Source organism: Bufo gargarizans, unplaced genomic scaffold, assembly GCF_014858855.1.
Source record: "Bufo gargarizans isolate SCDJY-AF-19 unplaced genomic scaffold, ASM1485885v1 fragScaff_scaffold_368_pilon, whole genome shotgun sequence".
NCBI classification, from domain to species: Eukaryota; Metazoa; Chordata; class Amphibia; order Anura; family Bufonidae; genus Bufo; species Bufo gargarizans.
In genome coordinates, this window is record NW_025334103.1 from 63,997 (window position 1) to 77,116 (window position 13,120).

The 13,120-nt window shown below is 53.9% G+C and overlaps 1 protein-coding gene across 1 annotated transcript; it reads right to left on the reverse strand.

Moving 5' to 3' along the window:
• Positions 1-337: 337 nt before the first annotated feature.
• On the reverse strand, positions 338-7,612 carry COPRS (coordinator of PRMT5 and differentiation stimulator). The gene is made up of 4 exons (XM_044273076.1): positions 7,548-7,612; positions 1,794-1,857; positions 1,484-1,666; positions 338-1,328 (listed from the first exon to the last, which is right to left on the reverse strand). The coding sequence occupies exons 1-4, from the start codon at positions 7,563-7,565 to the stop codon at positions 1,162-1,164; spliced, it is 432 nt and encodes a 143-aa protein (XP_044129011.1). The 5' UTR covers positions 7,566-7,612; the 3' UTR covers positions 338-1,161.
• Positions 7,613-13,120: the final 5,508 nt, after the last annotated feature.

Below are 13,120 nucleotides of genomic sequence, written 5' to 3' on the forward strand. Positions count from 1 at the left end.
CCTTCACCCTTGAAACGCGTTGACTGAAATTAATAAAAGGAATATCTATCAATCCTGAAGACTCCTCTATATGCCAGCCGCGCCAAGGAAGTGGTCTCTCTCTTTTTTTTCTTATCTGGTGAATCGTTCTCCTGGAGCTCGTGGAACCGAGATAGGAAGAGATCAAGGCAGCAGCACGGCATTCCCTGATGCTGTGGGGGTCAGATACCAGCAAGGCACATATAGCTGTTGTGACTCCTCACAACAACCTCCGGGTAAGCAGTTTTTTTCTTGCTTATAGTGCTGGGTAGAAGGCAGGCCTCCAGGGGGCGACAGCGCTGGGTAGAAGGCAGGCCTCCAGGGGGCGGCAGTGCTGGATAGAAGGCAGGTCTCCAGGGGGCGACAGCGCTGGGTAGAAGGCAGGCCTCCAGGGGGCGGCCGCGCTGGGTAGAAGGCAGGCCTCCAGGGGGCGGCCGCGCTGGATAGAAGGCAGGTCTCCAGGGGGCGGCAACGCTGGATAGAAGGCAGGCCTCCAGGGGGCGGCAACGCTGGATAGAAGGCAGGTCTCCAGGGGGCGGCAGTGCTGGATAGAAGGCAGGTCTCCAGGGGGCGGCAACGCTGGATAGAAGGCAGGTCTCCAGGGGGCGGCAACGCTGGATAGAAGGCAGGTCTCCAGGGGGCGGCAACGCTGGATAGAAGGCAGGTCTCCAGGGGGCGGCAACGCTGGATAGAAGGCAGGCCTCCAGGGGGCGGCAGTGCTGGATAGAAGGCAGTTCTCCAGGGGGCGGCAGTGCTGGATAGAAGGCAGGTCTCCAGGGGGCGGCAGTGCTGGATAGAAGGCAGGTCTCCAGGGGGCGGCAGTGCTGGATAGAAGGCAGGCCTCCAGGGGGCGGCAGTGCTGGATAGAAGGCAGGCCTCCAGGGGGCGGCAGTGCTGGATAGAAGGCAGGCCTCCAGGGGGCGGCAGTGCTGGATAGAAGGCAGGCCTCCAGGGGGCGGCAGTGCTGGATAGAAGGCAGGCCTCCAGGGGGTGGCAGCGCTGGATAGAAGGCAGGCCTCCAGGGGGCGGCAGCGCTGGATAGAAGGCAGGCCTCCAGGGGGCGGCAGCGCTGGATAGAAGACAGGCCTCCAGGGGGGCGACGGCGGGCCTGGTACGAGGCTTCAGTGCATCCTGCATTTAATGTCACTGCTCGGCATCTTCAAACTGGCCGGCCTGAATATGGAGGGAGTGACCACTCCGGCTGTGCTGTAAGGGTGGGGCGTGGTCTACACTGGGTTGATAGGACTCCTCGCTCCCCCACTGGTAGTCATCGACACTGCTTTGCTGCTCACATGCCACATCATCCTCATCTACAGGAAACACACACAGTCAGACAGAGCAGCAGTGAGGGAACACCCATTCCCACCCCTCCATCACATACTGAAATCCCAGGCAGCACTACTGAGAGAGTCTTCCCTCCCGGTAGAGGATGCTGGGGCCCACGAGGGACCAATAATGCATTTACCATAAGGGTTCTCATCCGCCTCCATCTCTGCGTCCCAGTCCTCAGGCTCGTGATTGGCCAGCGGGGTGGGGCCTCTAATGTCCGCGGGGTCGTCACTCCAGTCAAGGCTTTCCCCGGCCACCCAAGCCTCGGGGGCGTCGTCCTCCTCTCCTCCAGAGCAGTCTTCATGTGGGGTCACGCAGCCTGTTCCACACACAAAGGGTCAGACCTCAAACACATTACAGGTAGAAACTACAACTCCCATCAGGTCTGCTTAGAGCTGCAGGTGGGAGTCGCTACCACCCACAATATCCCCTCCTCCACCCCTTACCCATAAAGATGGCGTCGCTCCGCTCCAGCCTCCGCCCACGTAACGGTAAAGCCATCTTATCTGCCTGAACAAAAACATGGAAAAAACAATTGTAGACCGATCTGGGAGGGGGACCGAAAACGAGAGGCCAACCCGCTCATCGAGCAGCCGTGACCATTCACTTCTCCTGCAATTATACACACACACACCCCAGGTTGGCCCATCAAAGAACACGCCCCCAGCAGGTCCTCGACTGTACCTCTATAGTCCACGCCCCCAGCAGGTCCTCGACTGTACCTCTATAGTCCACGCCCCCAGCGGGTCCTCGACTGTACCTCTATAGTCCACGCCCCCAGCGGGTCCTCGACTGTACCTCTATAGTCCACGCCCCCAGCAGGTCCTCGACTGTACCTCTATAGTCCACGCCCCCAGCAGGTCCTCGACTGTACCTCTATAGTCCACGCCCCCAGCAGGTCCTCGACTGTACCTCTATAGTCCACGCCCCCAGCAGGTCCTCGACTGTACCTCTATAGTCCACGCCCCCAGCAGGTCCTCGACTGTACCTCTATAGTCCACGCCCCCAGCAGGTCCTCGACTGTACCTCTATAGTCCACGCCCCCAGCAGGTCCTCGACTGTACCTCTATAGTCCACGCCCCCAGCAGGTCCTCGGACTGTACCTCTATAGTCCACGCCCCCAGCAGGTCCTCGACTGTACCTCTATAGTCCACGCCCCCAGCAGGTCCTCGACTGTACCTCTATAGTCCACGCCCCCAGCAGGTCCTCGACTGTACCTCTATAGTCCACGCCCCCAGTTGTCTCTCCACAGTACACGCCCCCAGTGGGTCTCCGGTTGTCTCTCCCCAGTACACGCCCCGGTCGTACCTTCTACAGTCCACATCCTCAGCCAGTGCCCATGCTCCAGTCCAGTAAGTTGTTTCCTCTCATGCCGCTCTAGTCATCAGTCGCCCCGATCCCCCTGTCTGTCACTCTCTGTTACCTCCCAGCTGCTCCCCATTACCTCCCATTATTTCTCTGTCACTTCCCGTTATCTGCTGGTCGCTCCCCGTTACTTCCAGTTCTCTCGCTCCCCGTTACCTCCCAATATTTCTCAGTCACTCCCCGTTATCTCCTGGTCGCTCCCCACTACCTCTATATACAGTACACGCCCCCAGCGGGTCCCCGGTTGTCTCTCCACAGTACACGCCCCCAGCGAGTCCCCCGGTTGTCTCTCCAGAGTATACGCCCCCAGCGGGTCCCCGGTTGTCTCTCCACAGTACACGCTCCCAGCGGGTCCCCGGTTGTCTCTCCACAGTACACGCTCCCAGCGGGTCCCCGGTTGTCTCTCCACAGTACACGCTCCCAGCGGGTCCCCGGTTGTCTCTCCACAGTACACGCCCCCAGCGGGTCCCGGTTGTCTCTCCACAGTACACGCCCCCAGCGGGTCCCCGGTTGTCTCTCCACAGTACACGCCCCCAGCGGGTCCCCGGTGGTCTCTCCACAGTACACGCCCCCAGCGGGTCCCCGGTTGTCTCTCCACAGTACACGCCCCCAGCGGGTCCCCGGTTGTCTCTCCACTGTACACGCCCCCAGCGGGTCCCCGGTTGTCTCTCCACAGTACACGCCCCCAGCGGGTCCCCGGTTGTCTCTCCACAGTACACGCCCCCAGCGGGTCCCCGGTTGTCTCTCCACAGTACACGCCCCCAGCGGGTCCCCGGTTGTCTCTCCACAGTACACGCCCCCAGCGGGTCCCCGGTTGTCTCTCCACAGTACACGCCCCCAGCGGGTCCCCGGTTGTCTCTCCACAGTACACGCCCCCAGCGGGTCCCCGGTTGTCTCTCCACAGTACACGCCCCCAGCGGGTCCCCGGTTGTCTCTCCACAGTACACGCCCCCAGCGGGTCCCCGGTTGTCTCTCCACAGTACACGCCCCCAGCGGGTCCCCGGTTGTCTCTCCACAGTACACGCCCCCAGCGGGTCCCCGGTTGTCTCTTCACAGTACACGCCCCCAGCGGGTCCCGGTTGTCTCTTCACAGTACACGCCCCCAGCGGGTCCCCGGTTGTCTCTCCACAGTACACGCCCCCAGCGGGTCCCCGGTTGTCTCTCCACAGTACACGCCCCCAGCGGGTCCCCGGTTGTCTCTCCACAGTACACGCCCCCAGCGGGTCCCCGGTTGTCTCTCCACAGTACACGCCCCCAGCGGGTCCCCGGGTGTCTCTCCACAGTACACGCCCCAGCGGGTCCCCGGTTGTCTCTCACAGTACACGCCCCCAGCGGGTCCCCCCGGTTTGTCTCTCCACAGTACACGCCCCCAGCGGGTCCCCGGTTGTCTCTCCACAGTACACGCCCCCAGCGGGTCCCCGGTTGTCTCTCCACAGTACACGCCCCCAGCGGGTCCCCGGTTGTCTCTCCACAGTACACGCCCCCCAGCGGGTCCCCGGTTGTCTCTCCACAGTACACGCCCCAGCGGGTCCCCGGTTGTCTCTCCACAGTAACGCCCCACGGTCCCGTTGTCTCTCCACAGTACACGCCCCCAGCGGGTCCCCGGTTGTCTCTCCACAGTACACGCCCCCAGCGGGTCCCCCGGTTGTCTCTCCACAGTACACGCCCCCAGCGGGTCCCCGGTTGTCTCTCCACAGTACACCGCCCCAGCGAGTCCCCGGTTGTCTCTCCACAGTACACGCCCCCAGCGGGTCCCCGGTTGTCTCTCCACAGTACACGCCCCCAGCGGGTCCCCGGTTGTCTCTCCACAGTACACGCCCCCAGCGGGGTCCCCGGTTGTCTCTCCACAGTACACGCCCCCAGCGGGTCCCCGGTTGTCTCTTCCACAGTACACGCCCCCAGCGGGTCCCCGGTTGTCTCTCCACAGTACACGCCCCCAGCGGGTCCCCGGTTGTCTCTCCACAGTACACGCCCCCAGTCCCCGGTTGTCTCTCCACAGTACACGCCCCCAGCGGGTCCCCGGTTGTCTCTCCACAGTACATGCCCCCAGCGGGTCCCCGGTTGTCTCTCCACAGTACACGCCCCCAGCGGGTCCCCGGTTGTCTCTCCACAGTACACGCCCCCAGCGGGTCCCCGGTTGTCTCTCCACAGTACACGCCCCTAGCGGGTCCCCGGTTGTCTCTCCACAGTACACGCCCCTAGGGGGTCCCCGATTGTCTCTCCAAAGTAAAGGTAATGGGAGAGATAACATGGAGCGACCGAGAGGTAATGGGAGAGATAACATGGAGCGACCGAGAGGTAATGTGGAGCAACTGGCAGGTAACGGGAAGCAACTGGCAGGTAACGGGAAGATAAAGTTGAGGACCGGAGGTAATGGGGAGAGACCGGGAGGTAATGGATGACATAACAGGGAGTGACCGGGAGGTAACGTGGAGCAACTGGCAGGTAACAGGGAGAAAAAGGGGAGGACCAAGAGGTAATGGGAGAAATAACAGGGAGCGACCCAGAGGTAATGGGGGAGATAAAGGGGAGTGACTGGGAGGTAATGGGGGAGATAACAGGGAGTGACTGGGAGGTAATGGGGGAGATAACAGGGAGTGACTGGGAGGTAATGGGGGAGATAACAGGGAGTGACTGGGAGGTAATGGGGGAGATAACAGGGAATGACTGGGAGGTAATGGGGGAGATAACAGGGAGTGACTGGGAGGTAATGGGGGAGATAACAGGGAGTGACTGGGAGGTAATGGGGGAGATAACGGGGAGTGACTGGGAGGTAATGGGGGAGATAACGGGGAGTGACTGGGAGGTAATGGGGAGATAACGGGGAGTGACTGGGAGGTAATGGGGGAGATAACGGGGAGTGACTGGGAGGTAATGGGGGAGATAACGGGGAGTGACTGGGAGGTAATGGGGGAGATAACAGGGAGTGACTGGGAGGTAATGGGGGAGATAACGGGGAGTGACTGGGAGGTAATGGGGGAGATAACGGGGAGTGACTGGGAGGTAATGGGGGAGATAACGGGGAGTGACTGGGAGGTAATGGGGAGTGACGGGAGGTAATGGGGGAGATAACAGGGAGTGACTGGGAGGTAATGGGGGAGATAACAGGGAGTGACTGGGAGGTAATGGGGGAGATAACAGGGAGTGACTGGGAGGTAATGGGGGAGATAACAGGGAGTGACTGGGAGGTAATGGGGGAGATAACAGGGAGAGACCGGGAGGTAATGGGGGAGATAACGGGGAGTGACTGGGAGGTAATGGGGGAGATAACGGGGAGTGACTGGGAGGTAATGGGGGAGATAACGGGGAGTGACTGGGAGGTAATGGGGAGTGACTGGGAGGTAATGGGGGAGATAACAGGGAGTGACTGGGAGGTAATGGGGGAGATAACAGGGAGTGACTGGGAGGTAATGGGGGAGATAACAGGGAGTGACTGGGAGGTAATGGGGGAGATAACAGGGAGTGACCGGGAGGTAATGGGGGAGATAACAGGGAGTGACCGGGAGGTAATGGGGGAGATAACAGGGAGTGACTGGGAGGTAATGGGGAGATAACAGGGAGTGACTGGGAGGTAATGGGGGAGATAACGGGGAGTGACTGGGAGGTAATGGGGGAGATAACGGGGAGTGACTGGGAGGTAATGGGGGAGATAACGGGGAGTGACTGGGAGGTAATGGGGGAGATAACAGGGAGTGACTGGGAGGTACTGGGAGAGATAACAGGGAGTGACCGGGAGGTACTGGGAGATAACATTGAGGACCGGGATGAACCTGAAGATTACGGGGAGATAATGTGGCGATACCTGGAGGTACGGGGGAGGACCGGGAGATTACGAGGGGCGACCGTTATGTCCCCGTCCTCCCCATTACCTCCCCGTTATCTCCCCCATTACCTCCCAGTCACTCCCCGTTACCTCCCAGTCACTCCCCGTTATCTCCCCCATTACCTCCCAGTCACTCCCCGTTATCTCCCCCATTACCTCCCAGTCACTCCCCGTTATCTCCCCCATTACCTCCCAGTCACTCCCCGTTATCTCTCCCATTACCTCCCGGTCTCTCCCCGTTATCTCCCCATTACCTCCCAGTCACCTCCCCCATTACCCCCCAGTCACTCCCTGTTATCTCCCCCATTACCTCCCAGTCACTCCCTGTTATCTCCCCCATTACCTCCCAGTCACTCCCTGTTATCTCCCCCATTACCTCCCAGTCACTCCCTGTTATCTCCCCCATTACCTCCCAGTCACTCCCCGTTATCTCCCCCATTACCTCCCAGTCACTCCCCGTTATCTCCCCCATTACCTCCCAGTCACTCCCTGTTATCTCCCCCATTACCTCCCAGTCACTCCCCGTTATCTCCCCCATTACCTCCCAGTCATCTCCCCCATTACCTTCCAGTCACCTCTCCCATTACCTCCCGGTCTCTCCCTGTTATCTCCCCCATTACCTCCCAGTCACTCCCTGTTATCTCCCCCATTACCTCCCAGTCACTCCCTGTTATCTCCCCCATTACCTCCCAGTCACTCCCCGTTATCTCCCCCATTACCTCCCAGTCACTACCTGTTATCTCCCCCATTACCTTCCAGTCACCTCTCCCATTACCTCCCGGTCTCTCCCTGTTATGTCTGCCATTACCTCCCCGTTATCTCCTGGTACCTCCCGGTTTTCTCCCGGTACCTCCCCGTTATCTCCCGGTACCTCCCCGTTATCTCCCGGTACCTCCCCGTTATCTCCCCGTACCTCCCCGTTATCTCCCGGTACCTCCCCGTTATCTCCCGGTACCTCCCCGTTTTCACCCGGTACCGCCCCGTTTTCTCCCGGTACCTCCCTCAGACTCACGTTCACATTTCCCGCCATCAGTTGCAGTTAAAACACCACAGTAACTGTCAGCGAGCAGAGCGCCGGGAGGTGTGACGTCATGGGAAGAGGCGGAGTCACGGGGCCTCAGGTGTTACAGGAGATACTCCAGAAAAGCTAGGTGGAGATAGGAGCGTAACCGGGGCGATGTTATTTACATGGGACTGCTTGTTACAGCGGACTGATAAGAAAGAATAAGGTTATTTACATGGGACTGTATATTACAGGGGTTTGAAGACAGAGGGTTATGTTATTTACATGAGACTGCACGTTACAGCGGTCTGAAGAGAGTGATGTGATTTACATGGGACTACATGTTACAGGGATCTTTAGAGAGGGGGTGATGTTATTTACATGAGACTGCACGTTACAGGGGTCTGAAGAGAGTGGGTGATGTTATTTACATGGGACTGCATGTTATGGTGATCTGAATAGAGAGGGTAATGTAATTTACATGGAACTGCATGCTACAGGGGTTTTAAGATACAAGGTGATGTTATTTACATGGGGCTGCATGTTACCGTGGTCTAAAGAGACCACATTGGACTGCATGTTACAGGATCTGAAGAGAGAGTGATGTTGTTTACATAGGACTTCATGTTACAGGGGTCTGAAGAGAGGGGGTGATGTTATTTACATCGGGCTGCAAGTTACAGCAGTCTTAAAAGAAGGGGTGTTGTGATTTACATAGGACTGCATGTTACCGGGGTTGAAATAGTTGGGGTGATGTGATTTACATGGGACTGCGTGTTACAGCGGTCTGAAGAGAGGTGGTGATGTTATTTACATGGGACTGCAAGCTACAGCAGTCTGAACAGAGGAGGTGATGTTATTTACATGTGACTGCATGTTACCGGGATCTAAAGAGAGGGGCTGATGTGATTTACATGGGACTGTTTGTTACAGGGGTTTGAAGAGAGAGGGTGATGTTATTTGCATGGGACTGCATGTGACGGCTGTCTGAAGAGAGGGGGTGATGTTATTTACATGGGACTGCATGTTACAGGGGTCTGAAGAGAGTGGGTGATGTGATTTACATGGGACTGTATGTTACAGGGGTTTGAAGAGCGAGGGTGATGTTATTTACATGGGACTGCATGTTACGGCGGTCTGAAGAGAGGGGGAGATGTGATTTACATGGGACTGCATGTTACAGGGATCTTTAGAGAGGGGTGATGTGTTAGAATAGGACATGTTGGATGCGGAGCTACGGCTGCGGACAGGACACGGAGTGCTGTCTGCATCTTTTGCAGCCACATTGAAGTGAATGGGTCCGCATCCGAGCCGCCAAAACTGCGGCTCTGATGCGGAGCCAAAAAACGGTTGTGTGCATGAGGCCTAAAGAGAAGGGATGATGTGATTTACATGGGACTGCATGTTACAGGGATCTTTAGAGAGGGGTGATGTGTTAGAATAGGACATGTTATATTTTTTTAATGGAGCCACGGATGCGGAGCTACGGCTGCGGACAGCACACGGAGTGCTGTCTGCATCTTTTGCAGCCACATTGAAGTGAATGGGTCCGCATCCGAGCCGCCAAAACTGCGGCTCTGATGCGGAGCCAAAAAACGGTTGTGTGCATGAGGCCTAAAGAGAAGGGATGATGTGATTTACATGGGACTGCATGTTACAGGGGTATGAAGAGAGGGGGTTGTTATTTACATAGAACTGCATGTTACAGGGGTCTGAAGAGAGGGGGTGATGTTATTAACATGGGACTGCATTTTACAGCGGTCTGAGGAGAGGAGGTGATGTGATAAGAGACTGCATGTTACAAGGGTCTGAAGAGAGGGGGTGATTCTATTTTCATGAGACTGCATGTTACAGGGGGCTAAAGAGAGGGGGTGATGTCATTTACATGGGACTGCATGTTACAGGGTTCTGAAGAGACTGGATCATGTTATTTACATGGGATTGCATGTTACAGGTGTCTGAAGAGAGGGGTTGATGTGATTTACATGGGACTGTATGTTACAGGGGTTTCAAGAGAGAGGGTCATGTTATTTACAAATGACTGCATGTTACAGGGGTCTGAAGAGAGAGGGTAATGTTATTTACATGGGACTGCATATTACAGGGGTATGAGGGGAGGAGGGTATGTTATTTACATAGGACTGCATTTTACAGGGGTTGGAAGAGAGGGGGTGATGTGATTTACATGGGACTGTATGTTACAGGGGTTTCAAGAGAGAGGGTCATGTTATTTACAAATGACTGCATGTTACAGGGGTCTGAAGAGCGAGGGTAATGTTATTTACATGGGACTGCATATTACAGGGGTATGAGGGGAGGAGGGTATGTTATTTACATAGGACTGCATTTTACAGGGGTTGGAAGAGAGGGGGTGATGTGATTTACATGGGACTGCGTGTTAGATGGGTCTTAAGAGAAAGAGTGATGTTATTTACATAGGACTGCATGTCACAGGGTTCTGAAGAGAGGGGGTGATGTTATTTTCATGGGGCTGCAAGTTACAGCTGTCTGAAGAGAAGAGGTGATGTTAGTTGAATGGGACTGTATGTTACAGGGTTCTGAAGAGACTGGGTGATGTTATTGACATGGTACTGCATGTTAAAGGGGTATGAAGGGAGGGGATGATGTTTTTTACATAGGGCTTCATGTTACTGGGGTATGAAGAGGGAGAGAGAGAGACAGAGTGAAATTTACATAGGACTGCATGTCACAGGGTTCTGAGGAGAGTGGGTGATGCTATTTTCATGGGACTGCATGGTACAAGGGTCTGAAGAGACGGGGTGATGTTATTTACATGGGACTGCTTTTTACAGCGGTCTGAGAGGAGGTGATGTGATTTAAAAGAGACTGCATGTTACAAGGGTCTGAAGAGAGGGGGTGATGTCATTTACCTAGGACTACATGTTACAGGGATCGGAAGAGAGTAGGGGTTGTCAATTACATGGGGCTGCTTGTTACAGGGGTCTGAAGATACGGGGTGATGTTATTTACATGGGACTGCATGTTATAGCGGTCTGAAAAGCGGGGGTGATGTGATTTACATGGGACTACATGTTACAGCGGTCTTAAGAGAGAGAGTGATGTTATTTTCATAGGACTGCATGTTACAGTGGTATGAAGAGAGGGGATTATGTGATTTACATAGGACTGCATGTTAAAGTGGTATAAAGAGAGGGGGTGATGTGATTTACATGGGACTGCATATTGCACGGGTCTGAAGAGAGGGGTGATGTTATTTACATGGGAATTCATGTTACCAGGGTCTAAAGAGAGGGGTTGATGTTATTTACATGGGACTGTGTGGGTACAGAGGTCTGATGAGAGGGGTGATGTTATTTACATAAGACTGCATGTTATAACGGTCTGAAGAGAGGGGGGTGATGTGATTTACATGGGACTGTATGTTATAGGGGTTTCAAGACAGAGGGTAATGTTATTTACATGGGACTGCATGTTACAGGGTTCTGAAGAGACAGGGTGATGTGAAATACATAGGACTGCATGATACTGCGATCTTAGAGGGGTGATGTTATTTACATAGGACTGCATGTTACAGTGGTTTGAAAAGAGGGGGTGATGTGATTTACATGGGACTTCATGTTACAGGGTTCTAAAGAGACATTGTGATGTGATTCATATGGGACTGCATGTTACGTCAGTCTGAAGCGAGGGGTTGGTGTGATTTACATAGGACTGCATGTTATGGCGGTTTGAAGTGAGGAGGTGATGTTATTTACATGGGACTGCATGATACAGGGTTTTGAAGAGAGGGGGGTGATGTGATTTACATGGGACTGCATGTTACCAGGGTCTAAAGAGAGGGGGTGATGTTATTTACATAGGACTGCATGTTACCGCAGTCTGAAGAGAGGGGGTGATGTGATTGACATGAGAATAGAAAAGGACCGCGCCCCCTGTTTTTCAGAGAGAGACCCTCATTGTCAGGGATGGTAACTGACCTGATCAGGTTGTGCAGAAAAAGAAAACGAGCAGAGGGTGCGGCGGAGGAGAACCTGCAGAGTCTGCAAACAGCCACATAACATCATCCAGTCACCTGCTGAACATCATTAGGTCGGACCTCATCTTTCTGTCCAAGCGCCCCTCCCACTGCCTTCTCATTGGATCTAAATTCCGACATCAGAAAGCTCACATTAAATCCACATTTTGAAATAAAAAAGAGATACAACTCCTTAAATGGTTCTTCCAAGGAGAACTCCTCGTCTAGTAAATCCCAGAGTAGGACTACAGAGTTCTTACGTGTACCAGTCAAACCTCCATCTAGTTTGTATCCGATCCATCACATCACACCCACCTGGCAGAGCCATCATCTCGGGGATAGGGTCCATCACATCCAATCGATCTCATTACATAGATCTGTTTCTCCAAAAATACTACATACCTAAAAGACTCCACACAATTAATAACGGAACTACAAACAGTGGCGTTCCCGGCCGTTCTTCACGCCATATTCTAACATCTAGGACTAAAAGCAGTAGAAGAAACTCTAATCGGCCACAACAGACGTAACATTGAGCAGATGAATGGATTGAGTTTCTTCTTCGCACTAACGTTTTTTCATTCAATGACCCTCTATACCAACAGATAAGGGGCTGTGCGATGGGTACGCGAGTGGCGCCAAGTTGTGCCAATTAGAAATTAGTGAATCGAAGTTCAATTCGCACCAAATCGAATTTCCTCGCGCTTCGTGGTAGCGAATTGCAATTTTCTTAAAATGGCAGCCGCACGTGTGATAACTGAGGACATGGGGCAAGGAACTTAGGGAAGGCGGGATCACCCAGATTGACATGCCTGCATGCAGCCAATCAGCAGCCAGCCCTGTGATGTCACAGCCCTTTAAATACGGTGGCCATCTTGGATTCAGACATTTTCCAGCGTTCTGAGTGCAGGGACAGACGTGAGAAGACGCTAGGGACAGTGCTAGGAAAGTGATTTGCAAGTGCAGGGATAGATTATTTGGGGATCCAAATAGCCATTATACAGCTCTGTCCTTCCAGCTATTTGTTCTTGGGTTCAAGTGCTATGTTGAAAAGCCTTTAGTGGCGTATATCTGTGGAAAAAGAAAAATATATTCTCAGTTCACTTCTGCAGTTATTTCTGGTGAAAGCGTATAGGGGTGTATTTCAGTAAAAAAAAGACAAATATATACGCACTGCACTGTTGTAGTTATTTCTGCTGAAAGCATATAGGGGCGTATTTCAGTAAAAAAAGACAAATATATACGCACTGCACTGTTGTAGTTATTTCTGCTGAAAGCGTGTAGGGGCGTATTTCAGAAATATAAGAAAAATATATACGCACTGCACTGTTGTACTTATTTCTGCTGAAAGCGTATAGGGGCGTATTTCAGAACTATAAGAAAAATATATACGCACTGCACTGTTGTAGTTCTTTCTGCTGAAAGCGTGTAGGGGCGTATTTCAGAAATATAAGAAAAATATATACGCACTGCACTGTTGTACTTATTTCTGCTGAAAGCGTATAGGGGCGTATTTCAGTAAAAAAAAGACAAATATATACGCACTGCACTGTTGTAGTTATTTCTGCTGAAAGCGTATAGGGGC